Consider the following 13,308-nt stretch of genomic DNA (forward strand, 5'->3'; position numbering starts at 1 on the left):
TAGGCCTTTCAGGAATGCGTCGCGGATATTATCTTCAGTATTTTCGGCTGCCGACACCGATTTAAAGTCACAGTTCCTGGCGAGTGCATATAGCGCCTGTGAGAATTCGGCTACTGATTCTCCTGGCTGTTGCGGCCGTGATCTTAGGAGGTGCCTAGCGTACATGTAGTTTACCGGGGTCCGGTACTTCTGTTTCAGCAGGTTGATGGCGGTCTCGTAGGTAGTCATGTCCTCGATGAGAGTGTATACTCTCGGGCTCAGTTGCGCCTGCAGGACACTTAGTTTGGATGCCTGAGGGACGCTGGATTCTCTCAGGTATGATTCGAAGCAGACCAGCCAGTGTTTAAAGTCTGCGGCTGAGTTTGCTGCTCGTGGGTTCAGGTCCAGGTACGGCGGTCTGAGGGCTCGCAGCCAAGCTGGCTGGTGTGGCTGTGCTCCTGGGAGCTGCGCTGGTGGCTCCTCCGCCGGTTGTGACTCGTTGTCGGACATCATTAAATTTAGTCAATAAAATTGATATACCTATCAATTCCTCCAATAAAAGGCGAAGAGTTACGAAGGTGACTAAAGGTTTTTATTGACTAAATAACAGAGCCCACTCTCGTGGGTGATCCGATCCAAGCAGGAGGAATACCAGTCAGTCGCTCACCTTTATACCTGGCCTGGTGGGTGGAGCCAAGGCGGAGTCGGCGGTGGTCATCCCAGGTATAGCAGTGTGGCAAGAGGCGACCTCGTACCGTGATACAATAGTGGTCAGTGATACAGTTATAACGAACAGTGGTGAACAGTGCTAACTACTAACAGTGATACGATAGTGAACGTGGTTTACCACAGCTGGTGTTGACGGGGTGAGATGAAGAGGGGTGGGAGGGGGCTGGTGTTGATGGGGTGAGATGAAGAGGGGTGGGAGGGGGCTGGTGTTGATGGGGTGAGATGAAGAGGGGTGGGAGGAGGCTGGTGTTGACGGGGTGAGATGAGGGGTGAGAGGAGGCTGGCGTGGAGCAGACACACCGACACGGACCAGTTGGGCTGAATGGTCTGTTTCTGTGGTGTAGACTCCCGTGTAATAGCACCAAGACTAATTGAGTAGATTGGGCCTGTACTCTCTGGAGTTTAGAAGAATGAGAGGTGATCTGATTGAAAGGTCTAAGATTCTGAGGGGGATTGACAGGGTAGAAGCTGAGAGGCTGTTTCCCCCTGGCTGAAAAGTCTCGAACCAGGGGTCACAGTCTCAGGATAAGGGGTCGGCCATTGAGGACAGGGATGAGGAGGAATTTCTTCACTGAGGGTGGTGAATCTTTGGAATTCTCTGCCCCAGAGGGCTGTGGAGGCTCAGTCATTGAGTATATTCAAGGCTGCGATCGATAGATTTTTGGACTCTCGGGGAATCGAGGGATATGGGGATCGGGCGGGGAAAGTGGAGTTGAGGTTGAAGATCAGCCATGATCTTATTGAATGGCGGAGCAGGCTCGAGGGGCCGAATGGCTGACTCCTGCTCCTAATTCTGATGGTCTTATGTTCTGACGATGGTCCCATTGTTGATGCGTGGAGGCCACTGTTCATCTGGCGGCCAAATCCAGTGGCTCACTTCCCACCGCGTGGTTTGGTGGCACGCTGTCCTAGGCGGGCATGGGTCACGGCGTGGCGCCGGACAAGCGCTTGCTGCAGCGGTCGCACGGGTATGGCTTCTCGCCGGTGTGGCGCCGTGGGCGGCCAGGCTGGCCCGGTGCCGGAAGGCCTGCCAGCAGACCTCGCACGGGTAGGGTGTCTCGCCGGTGGGAGGACACGGCGTCGCGCCGCCGGAAACCGCAGCCGCAGACCTTGCAGGCGAAGGGTTTCTCGCCGGTGTGGGCGCACCGGTGCTTGAGCAGGTCGGAGGCGCGGCGAACCACTTGCCGCAGTCCGCGCACTCCACCGGCTACTTCTCCCGATGGATCGACTGGTGCTCCTCCAGCCCGCCGAAACAGCCAAAGGTCCTCCCGCACTGGGAGCAGATGAAGCTCTTCCGGACGCCCGGGGACTCCTTCCGACCGTCTTCCTCCTCCTCCTCGGAGCAACTCGTGCCAATCCCATTCCGGGAGGTCTCCAGCGACTCGAGGACGTTCTCCTCCAGTGCTTGGGAATTCTCCATCCGGGCTGTCCGTCCCTCCTAGAGAGAATGAACAGATAGTGATGTGGAGAGACTGGAGAAGCTGGGGTTGTTCTCTTGGAGCAGAGAAGGTTAAGGGGAGATTGACCAGAATGTACAGGGATGAGGGACTTCAGTGATGTGGAGAGACTGGAGAAGCTGGGGTTGTTCTCCTTAGAGCAGAGAAGGTTAAGGGGAGATTGACCAGAATGGTAATAGGGATGAGGAACTTCATTGATGTGGAGAGATTGGAGAAGCTGGGATTGTTCTCCTTAGAGCAGAGAAGGTTAAGGGGAGATTGACCAGAATGGGACCAGTGATGAGGGTCTTCAGTGATGTGGAGAGACTGGAGAAGCTGGGATTGTTCTCCTTAGAGCAGAGAAGGTTAAGGGGAGATTTAATAGAGGTATTCAAAATTATCAGCGGTTTTGATAGAGCAAGTAGGGAGAAACTGTCTGCTCTGGCATATGGGCTGGCAACCAGAGGACACAGATTTTAAATAATTGGCAAAAGAACCAGAGGGTTGTTGTAATCTGGACCGCACTGCCTGAAAGGGCAGTGGAAGCAGATTTTGTAGGAACTTTCAAAAGGCATGTACTCGAGAAGAGGCGTAATGTCAAATGCGGGGGCGGGACGGGAAGGTCATGTGGAGTGCAATGGCAAATGCGAGGGGTCATCTGGAGCGCAATGGCAAATGTGAGGGGTCATCTGGAGGGCAATGGCAAAATAACCGACTGTCAAATTCCGTTGACAACGCAAGAGACTGGTACGTGGCGTGGCCTCGGGGAGCGCTTCACGGCCCAGGGGGTGCTTTTTCTTGGAAAGGTGCGATGAGGTAGGGAAAAAGGGGGCGGGAGGTGGGGAGAAAGCCAATTTGCGCACAGCAAGATCCCACACACAGCCAAGGTGATAAATTCAGCAGCTAAATTGGAATTTTATTCAAATCACTCCTCTTACCCCCACTATTACTGCCCCAAACCCCCAGGATTCACTCCCTCTTCCCCACTAACCCCGAATCACCAGGCCCTGGATCTCTTCTTCCTCCAGGCAGAAACAGCCGCTCAAAATGGCGACCGCGCCATCCCGCTCCGGATAGGGTACACTCCCCATCATGCCCCGCCGGCGGAGGTGCAGTCAACGGCAGGAAAAGCGAGACTGCGCATGCTCCTACATGGCCCCGCCCCTTTCATTGGGGCTGGGGTGAAGCGACACTACGCATGCTCTACAATGTCCCCGCCCTTTTTCTTGCGGCTGGCTGGAGACATTGCGCATGCTCGCACCTGGCCCCGCCTCCTTTTAATCCGACAGTCGGAAGAGATACTGCGCATTCTTCCGTTGTGGCCCCGCCCCCCACCAGCCGTGCGTCCCACCCAGTGGGCGTGTCTCCCACGGAGCCGCCGGCTGCCAATCAGCGCGCGCTCGGTCGCCAATCCCCGCCCACTCACCCGGGCGAGCCGCGCCGGCCGCCGGGGGGCACGCCGGGGTTTGTAGTCTTTTGCGGCGGGACGGCGCGGCCGCCATTTTGAGCGGCTCCTTCTGCCTGGAGGAGGAAGAGGAGGTGGTCCAGGGCCTGGTGGGTGAGTGAGTGGGGAAGAGGGAGTGAATCCTGGGGTTTGTGGGAGTAATAAGGGGAGTGAGTGAAGCCTGGGGGCTTTTTTAAAAAAAAAATCCAATTTACCTGCTCAATTTAGCAGCTGGCTGTGTGTGGGATCTTGCTGTGCGCAAATTGGCTGCCCCCCTCCTCTCCAGCCCCCTTTTTTTCCCCCACCTGACCGCACCTTCCCAAAAAAAAGCTGAAGCGCTCCCCGAGGCCGCGATATAAATGCAAATAACCGTAATTTGCAATCGGTTATTTTGCCATTGCGCTCCAGATGACCGCTGCATTTGCCATTGCGCTCCAGATGACCCCCCCTTCCATTTTGCCATTGCGCTCGAGATGACCCCCTTGCATTTAGCCGTTGCGCTCTAGTTGACCTCCGCGTTTTATAAAAAAAAGCTGCACTACCCGGTGTTTGTACTAAATGCAGGTTGCATCGAGTTTTTACATAGAAACATAGAAGATAGGAGCAGGAGTCGGCCATTCGGCCCCTCGAGTCTGCTCCGCCATTCAATGAGATCATGGCCGATCATCCAAATTCCCAGCACAGAAAGAGCCCGTTCGGCCCAGCTGGTCCGTGCCGGTGTTTGAGCCCCACCCGAGCCTCCTCCCACCCCTCTTCATCTCACCCCGTCACCATATCCTTCTATTCCTTTCTCCCTCGTGTTTATCCAGCTTCCCCTTAAATGCATCTCTGCTATTCGCCTTAACCACTCCCTGTGGTAGCGAGTTCCACATTCTCACCACTCTCTGGGTAAAGAAGTTTCTCCTGAATTCCCGATTGGATTTATTAGTGACCATCTTATATTGATGGCCCCTAGTTCTGGTCTTGCCCGCAAGTGGAAACATCTTCTCTATGTCTACCCTATCGAACCCTTTCATAATCTTAAATATCTCCATCAGGTCACCCCTCAGCCTTCTCTTTTCCAGAGAAAAGAGCCCCAGCCTCTTTCGTCTTTCATGATTATAGAATGTTATGGCACAGAAGGAGTCCATTCGGCCCATCGTGCTTGTGCCCTATCCAATTAGTCCCACTCCCCCTCGCTCTTCCCCCACAGCCCTGCACATTTTCCCCTTCAGGTATTTCTCCAATTCCCCTTTTGAAAGTTACTATTGAATCTGCTTCCACCGCCCTTTCAGGCAGCGCGTTCCAGATCACAACAACTCGCTGCGTAAAGAAATGTTTCCTCATCTCCCCTCTGTTTTTTTTGCCGATTATCTTCAATCTGTGTCCTCTGGTTACCGACCCTCCTGCCACTGGAAACAGTTTCTCCTTATTTACTCCATCAAAACCCTTCATGATTTTGAACACCGCTATTAAATCTCCCCATAACCTTCTCTGCTCTAAGGAGAACAACCCCAGCTTCTCCAGTCTCTCCACATCACTGAAGTCCCTCATCCCTGGTACCATTCTGGTCAATCTCCCCTTAACCTTCTCTGCGCTAAGGAGAACAATCCCAACTTTTCCAGTCTCTCCACAGCACTGAAGTCCCTCATCCCTGGTACCATTCTGGTCAATCTCCCCCTTAACCTTCTCTGCTCTAAGGAGAACAACCCCAGCTTCTCCAGTCTCTCCACATCACTGAAGTCCCTCATCCCTGGTACCATTCTGGTCAATCTCAACTTAACCTTCTCTGCTCTAACGAGAACAATCCCAGCTTCTCCAGTCTCTCCACATGACTATCTGTTCATTCTCTCTAGGAGGGACGAACAGCTCCGATGGAGGATTCCCGAGCACCGGAGGAGAACGTCCTCGAGTCGCCGGAGAGCTCCCGGAATGGGATCGGCGCGAGCTGCTCCAAGGAAGAGGAAGAGGAGGAAGAGGAAGAAGAGGAGGAGGAAGAGGAGGAGGAGGAGGAGGAAGAGGAAGAAGAGGAGGAGGAAGAGGAGGAGGAGGACGGTCGGAAGGAGTCGCCGGGCGTCCGGAAGAGCTTCATCTGCTCCCAGTGCGGGAGGACCTTTGACTGTTTCGGCGGGCTGGAGGAGCACCAGTCGATGCATCGGGAGAAGGAGCCGGTGGAGTGCGCACGCGCCTCCGACCTGCTCAAGCACCGGCCCCGCCACACGGGGGACTGGCCGTTCCGCTGCGAGTTCTGCGGCCGCGGCTTTCTCCTCTCGCACGACCTGGTCGTCCACCGGCACGTCCACACCGGGGAGAAGCCCTACCGCTGCCCCGACTGCGGCCGCGGCTTCGCCCAGCGGGCCAACATGACCAGCCACCGGCGCCGGGTCCACACCAGGGAAAAGCCCTACCCCTGCGGCACCTGTGGCAAGCGCTTCAGCGGCGCCTCCGACCTGGCCGTGCACCGCCGCACCCACACCGGCGAGAAGCCTTACCCCTGCGGCACCTGCGGCAAGCGCTTCGGCTGCGCCTCCAACCTGGCCAAACACCGGCGCACCCACACCGGCGAGACCCCCTACCGCTGCCAGATCTGCGGCAAGGGATTCGGCCGCCACTCTAGCTTGAGGCAGCACAAGGTCGTCCACACTGGCGAGAAGCCTTACCCCTGCGGCACCTGTGGCAAGCGCTTCGGCGGCGCCTCCAGCCTGGCCGCCCACCGCCGCACTCACACCGGCGAGACCCCCTACCGCTGCCAGATCTGCGGCAAGGAATTCGGCCAGCCCTCCAGCTTCAGCTGGCACAACAAAGCCGCCCACCGCCTGGGGAAGTGATCGGCGGCGTTTTGGGGCCTCGGCCGACGGTTGGAACCCGCCTTGGTGACTTTACGTGGAACTTGCAGCTCCGAGACTGTCTATCCGGCCCAACCGTTCCGCGCCGGTGTTTATGCTCCACACCAGCCTCTCCTCATCTCACCAAATCCTTCTATTCCTTTCTCCCTCGTGTGTTTATCCAGCCTCCCGTTAAATGCTTCTATACTATTCACCTCAACCACTCCCTGTGGTAGCGAGATCCACATTCTCACCACTCTCTGGGTAAAGAAGTTTCTCCTGAATTCCCGATTGGATTTATTAGTGACTGTCTTCTATTGATGTCCCCTAGTTCTGGTCTTGCCCGCAAGTGGAAACAACATCTCTACGTCTACCCTATCGAACTCTTTCATAATCTTAAAGACCTGTATCAGGTCACCCCTCAGCCTTCTCTTTTCCAGAGAAAAGAGCCCCAGCCTGTTCAATCTTTCCTGATCGTTGTAACCTCTCAGTTCTGGGATCATCCAAGTAAATCTTCTTTGCACCTTCTCCAGTGTGTCTCTATCCTTTTTATAATATGGAGACCAGAACTGTGCACAGTGCTCCAAGTGTGGTCTAACCAAGGTGTATGGAGACCAGAACTGTGCACAGTGCTCCAAGTGTGGTCTAACCGAGGTATATGGAGACCAGAACTGTGCACAGTGCTCCAAGTGTGGTCTAACCAAGGTATATGGAGACCAGAACTGTGCACAGTGCTCCAAGTGTGATCTAACCGAGGTATATGGGGACCAGAACCGTGCACAGTGCTCCAAGTGTGATCTAACCGAGGTATATGGAGACCAGGACTGTGCACAGTGCTCCAAGTGTGGTCTGACCAAGGGATATGGAGACTAGAACTGTGCACAGTGCACCAAGTGTGGTCTAACCAAGGGATATGGAGACCAGGACTGTGCACAGTGCTCCAAGTGTGGTCTAACCAAGGGATATGGAGACTAGAACTGTGCACAGTGCACCAAGTGTGGTCTAACCAAGGGATATGGAGACCAGGACTGTGCACAGTGCTCCAAGTGTGGTCTAACCAAGGGATATGGAGACCAGAACTGTGCACAGTGCTCCACGTGTGGTCTAACCAAGGTATATGGAGACCGGAACTGTGCACAGTGCTCCAAGTGTGGTCTAACCGAGGTATATGGAGACCAGAACTGTGCACAGTGCTCCAAGTGTGGTCTAACCGAGGTATATGGAGACCAGAACTGTGCACAGTGCTCCAAGTGTGGTCTAACCGAGGTATATGGAGACCAGAACTGTGCACAGTGCTCCAAGTGTGGTCTAACCAATGTATATGGAGACCAGGACTGTGCACAGTGCTCCAAGTGTGGTCTAACCGAGGTATATGGAGACCAGAACTGTGCACAGTGCTCCAAGTGTGGTCTAACCAAGGTATATGGAGACCAGAACTGTGCACAGTGCTCCAAGTGTGGTCTAACCAAGGTATATGGAGACCAGAACTGTGCACAGTGCTCCAAGTGTGGTCTAACCAAGGTATATGGAGACCAGAACTCTGCACAGTGCTCCAAGTGTGGTCTAACCAAGGTATATGGAGACCAGAACTGTGCACAGTGCTCCAAGTGTGGCCTAACCAAGGTATATGGAGACCAGAACTGTGCACAGTGCTCCAAGTGTGGCCCGCTGGCGTTCTAGAATTGTAACAACAACCTGCATTTATCCCGTGCCTGTAATGTAGTAAAGCATCACAAGGCTCTTCACAGGAGTGACTATCAAACAAAAATTTGACCCCGAGCCACATAAGGAGATATTAGGACAGGTGACCAAAAGCTGGGTCAAAGAGGTCGGTTTTAAGGAGCGTCTTAAAGGAGGAGAGGGAGAAACATAGAAGATAGGAGCAGGAGTCGGCCATTCGGCCCCTCGAGCCTGCTCCGCCATTCAATGAGATCATGGCTGATCATCCAAACTCAGTACCCTGTCCCTGCCTTCTCCCCATATCCCTTGATCCCTTTAGCCTTAAGAAATATATCCAACTCCTTCTTGAATATATTTAATGAATTGGCCTCAACTGCCTTCTGTGGTAGAGAATTCCACAGGTTCACCACTCTCTGGGTGAAGAAATTCCTCCTCATCTCAGTCCTAAATGGCTTACCCCTTATCCTTAGACTGTGACCCCTGGTTCTGGACTCCCCCGGACATCGGGAACATCCTTCCTGAATCTAGTCTCTCTAGTCCTGTTTGAATTTTATAAGTTTCAATGAGATCCCCTCTCATTCTTCTAAACTCCAGCGAATACAAGCCCAATCGTCCCAATCTCTCCTCATACGTCATTCCTGCCATCCCAGGTATCAGTCTGGTGAATCTTCGCTGCACTCCCTCCATGGCAAGAACATCCTTCCTCAGATAAGGCAACCAAAACTGCGCACAATACTCAAGGTGCGGTCTCACCAAGGCCCTGTACAACTGCAGCAAGACATCCTTGCTCCTGTACTCGAACCCTCTCGCTATGAAGGCCAACATACCATTTGCCTTCTTAACCGCCTGCTGCCGCTGCATGCTTACCTTCAGCGACTGGTGCACAAGGACACCCAGGTCTCATTGCACTTCCCCTTTTTCCCAATCTATTGCCGTTCAGATAATAATCTGCCTTCCTGTTTTTGCCACCAAAGCGGATAACCTTGCATTTATCCACATTAAGGAGTGTCTTAAAGGAGGAGAGAGAGAAAGAGAGGTGTAGGGAGGGAATTCCAGAGCTTAGGGCCCAGGCAGCTGAAGGCACAGCCGCCAATGGTGGAGCGATTTAAAAACAGATGATCTGGTCGTTTATCGCATTGCTGTTTGTGGGAGCTTGCTGTGCACAAATTGGCTGCTGCGTTTCCTACATTACCACAGTGGCCGTACTTCGGAAAAAGTACTTCATTGGCTGTGAAGAGCTTTGGCGGAGGGGGTGTCCTGAGGTGGTGAAAGGCGCTATAGAAATGCAAGTTAAAGAGGGGTTTAACACAATTGAAAGGAAGGATATTAACTCTGATGATGCGGAATCTGTATGGGTAGAACTGAGAAATATCAAGGGGCAGAAAACATTAGTGGGAGTGGTATATAGACCTCCAAACAGTAATACGGAGGTTGGGGATGGCATTAAAAGGGAAATTAAAGAAGCGTGCAATAAGGGCACAGCAGTCATCACGGGTGACTTTAATTTACATATAGATTGGGCTAACCAAATTAGTAAAAATACTGCGGAGGAGGAATTCCTAGAATGTTTACGGGATGGTTTTCTGGAACAATATGTCGAGGAACCAACCAGAGATCAGGCCATCTTAGACTGGGTATTATGTAATGAGAAAGGATTAATTAGCAATCTTGTTGTACTTGGCCCCTTGGGTCAGAGCGATCATAATATGATAGAATTCTTCATTAGGATGGAGAGTGAAGTAGTTGACTCAGAGACTAGGGTCCTGAATTTAAATAAAGGAAACTACGATGGTATGAGGCGCGAATTGGGTAGGATTGATTGGGGAATGTCACTCAAAGGGTTGACGGTGGATAGGCAATGGCAAACATTCAAAGACCGCATGGATGAACTACAGAATTTGTTCATCCCAGTTTGGGATAACAATAAAACAAAAAGGGTGACTCAACCGTGGCTAACAAGGGAAATTAGGGATAGCATAAGATCCAAGGAGAGGGCATATAAATTGGCCAGAAAAAGCAGTAACCCTGAGGATTGGGAGCAGTTTAGGATTCAACAAAGGAGGACAAAGGGATTAATTAAGAAGGGGAAAATAGAATATGAAAGTAAGCTTGCAGGGAACATAAAAACTGACTGTAAGAGCTTTTATAGATATGTGAAGAGAAAAAGATTAGTGAAATCAAGTGTAGGTCCCTTACAGTCAGAAGCTGGGGAAGTTATAATGGGGAACAAAGAAATGGCAAACCAATTAAATGCATATTTTGGTTCTGTCTTCACAAAGGAGTACACAAATAACCTCCCAAAGATGTTGGAGAACATAGGGTGTGATGAGAGGGAGGAACTGAAAGAAATCAGTATTTGTAGGGAAATTGACGGGATTGAAGGCCGATAAATCCCCAGGGCCTGATAATCTACATCCTAGGGTACTTAAGGAGGTGGCCCTAGAAATAGTAGATGCATTGCTGATCATCTTCCAAAATTTGCTGGAATCTGGAACTGTACCCATGGATTGGAGGGTGGCTAATGTCAAAAAGGGTGGTAGAGAGAAAGCGGGGAATTACATCGGTAGTGGGGAAATGCTAGAGTCCATTATAAAGGATGTAATAGCTGAGCACTTGGAAAACAGTGACAGGATCGGACCAAGTCAACATGGATTTACAAAAGGTAAATCGTGCTTGACTAATCTACTGGAATTTTTTGAGGATGTAACTGGGAAAATAGATAAGGGAGAACCAGTAGATGTGTATTTGGACTTTCAAAAGGCTTTCGATAAGGTCCCCCATTAGAGATTGGCGTGTAAAGTTAAGGCACATGGGATTGGGGGCAAGGTATTGACTTGGATAGAGAACTAGTTGGCGGACAGAAAGCAGAGAGTAGGAATTAACGGGTCTTTTTCCGAGTGGCAGGCAGTGACTAGTGGGGTACCGCAGGGATCGGTCCTTGGACCCCAGCTATTCACAATATACATTAATGATCTAGATAAGGGAACTAGATGTAATATCTCCAAGTTTGCAGACGACACAAAGCTGGGTGGGCGTGTGTGCTGCGAGGAGGATACCGAGAAACTCCAGGATGATTTGGACAGGTTGGGTGATTGAGCAGATGCAATATAACGTGGATAAATGCGAGGTTATCCACTTTGGTGTCAAAAACAGAAAGGCAGACTATTATCTGAATGGCAATAGATTGGGAGAAGGGGAAGTGCAACGAGACCTGGGTGTCCTTGTGCACCAGTCGCTGAAGGTAAGCATGCAGGTGCAGCAGGCGGTGAAGAAGGCAAATGGTATGTTGGCCTTCGTAGCGAGAGGATTCGCGTACAGGAACAAGGATGTCCTGCTGCAGTTGTACAGGGCCTTGGTGAGACCACACCTTGAGTACTGTGTGCAGTTTTGGTCGCCTTATCTGAGGAAGGATGTTCTTGCCATGGAAGGAGTTCAGCGAAGATTCACAAGGCTGATCTCTGGGATGGCAGGAATGACGTATGAGGAGAAATTGGGTCGATTGGGCTTATACTCGCTGGAGTTTAGAATGAGAGGGGATCTCATCGAAACTTATAAAATTCTGACAGGTCTGGACAAACAAGATGCAGGTAGAATGTTCCCGATGGTTGGAGAGTCCAGAACCAGGGGTCATAGTCTAAGGATAAGGGGTAAGCCATTTAGGACAGAGATGAGGAAGAATTTCTTCACCCAGAGAGTGGTGAACCTGTGGAGTTCTCTACCACAGAAGGCGGTTGAGGCCAAGTCTTTAAATATATTCAAGAAGGAGTTAGATATATTTCTTAGAGCTAAAGGTATCAAGGGATATGGGGAGAAGGCAGGTACAGGGTACTGAGTTTGGATGATTAGCCATGATCTCATCGAATGGCGGAGCAGGCTCGAGGGGCCGAATGGCCTACTCCTGCTTCTATCTTATATGTTTCTATGCAAGTCTTTCTTGATACCGTAAGCCAGACTATTTCGCAACAAGCCTCTCTCGTGCGACCTCCTATTGAATGCCTTCTGATAGATGCATAGACATTGCACCTACTGTGTCCTGTTGATCAGCTTTTCAAAAAGCTCCTGTTAAGTTTGTCGGGGGGGCTACCTGCCGTTATCAGATCCGGGCCTGGCGATTTCCTAAATGCCGGTCCGTGTTGTCTTGAATTATAGACTCCCGCAGTTTGCGCGCACACCTGCTGTTTGGACTGTCGTGTGCATTATTACCAAATCTATCCTCGAAATAAAGCATTTGCAATTCTCCACTTGGCTCGGTAGAATTTGGCATATGTTGTGCGAGGGGTGGGGAAGAGTGAAATGGATGGGGGGGTCAGGGGAAAGAGGGAGCATCGCAGGACCGCACAGCTCAGAAGGAGGCCTTTCGGCCCGTCGAGCTGTCCTATTAGTCCCACTCCCACCCCCCTCCCCTCCGCTCTTTCCCGCAGCCCTGCAGACTTTTTCCTTTAAGAGTATTTATCCAGTTCCCCTTTTTGAAAGTTACTGAGAACATAGGAATTAGGAGCAGGATTCAGCCCCTCGAGCCTGCTCCGCCATTCAATAAGATCATGGCTGATCTTCGACCTCAACTCCTCTTTCCCCGCCCGATCCCCATCTCCCTTAATATCCAAAAATCTATCGATCTCAGCCTTGAATATACTCAACGACTGAGCCTCCACAGCCCTCTGGGGTAGAGAATTCCAAAGATTCACCGCCCTCTGAGTGAAGAAATTCCTCCTCATCTCAGTCCTCAATGGCCGACCCCTTATCCTGAGACTGTGACCCCTGGTTCGAGACTCTCGAGCCTGGGGGAAACAACCTCTCAGCATCTACCCTGTCAATCCCCCTCAGAATCTCAGACCTTTCAATGAGATCAAGCTAAACATGATTCTGAAATAAAGACACTTTTTTGTTTGATAGGCATGCATTTCAGGTGGAACATCTTACATCCAGAGTGGCAACACGTATTAGAATAATAAAACAATACAGCACAGGAGGCGGCCATTCGGCCCATCGTGCCTGTGCCGGCTCTTTGGTCGAGCTCTCCAATTAGTCCCACTCCCCCCTCGCTCGTTCCCCATAGTCCTGCAAATTTTTCCCCTTCAGGTATTTCTCCAATCCCCCTTTTGAAAGTTACTATTGAATCTGCTTCCACCGCCCTTTCAGGCAGCGCATTCCAGATCACAACAACTCGCTGCGTAAAAAACATTCTCCTCATCTCCCCCTCTGGTTCTTTTGCTGATTATCTTCAATCTGTGTCCTC

The 13,308-nt window shown here is 51.5% G+C and overlaps 2 protein-coding genes across 2 annotated transcripts in view; one reads left to right on the forward strand and one right to left on the reverse strand.

Annotated features, from left to right (window-relative positions):
* The window catches only part of LOC147084846 (uncharacterized), a 46,358-nt gene extending 39,438 nt beyond the window's left edge, over nt 1–6,920 (forward strand). The window contains exons 5-6 of the mRNA XM_085979347.1: nt 3,434–3,698; nt 5,424–6,920. Coding sequence (XP_085835473.1) covers nt 3,434–3,698; nt 5,424–6,395 — 1,237 coding nt within the window. The 3' untranslated portion in view covers nt 6,396–6,920. The remainder of the gene's footprint in view (nt 1–3,433; nt 3,699–5,423) is intronic.
* On the reverse strand, nt 1,809–3,253 carry LOC147084848 (uncharacterized). Its single transcript, XM_085979555.1, has 2 exons — nt 3,146–3,253; nt 1,809–2,146 (listed from the first exon to the last, which is right to left on the reverse strand). Exons 1-2 carry the CDS (start codon nt 3,236–3,238, stop codon nt 1,916–1,918), a joined length of 324 nt encoding a protein of 107 aa, XP_085835681.1. The 5' UTR covers nt 3,239–3,253; the 3' UTR covers nt 1,809–1,915.
* Nucleotides 6,921–13,308: the final 6,388 nt, after the last annotated feature.

Source organism: Somniosus microcephalus, unplaced genomic scaffold (assembly GCF_052327205.1).
Source record: "Somniosus microcephalus isolate GS21.2 unplaced genomic scaffold, FLI_Smic_1.0 unresolved_chr9, whole genome shotgun sequence".
NCBI lineage: Eukaryota > Metazoa > Chordata > Chondrichthyes > Squaliformes > Somniosidae > Somniosus > Somniosus microcephalus.

What these genes read in the sequence shown, in the direction of transcription:
- LOC147084848 (XM_085979555.1), bottom strand. Translation starts at nt 3,238, where the DNA reads ATGATGGGGAGTGTACCCTATCCGGAGCGGGATGGCGCGGTCGCCATT. An exon ending in AAGAAGAGATCCAGGGCCTG is followed by an intron (nt 2,147 to 3,145) that starts GTGATTCGGGGT and finishes CATTCTCTCTAG; the next exon opens with GAGGGACGGACAGCCCGGAT.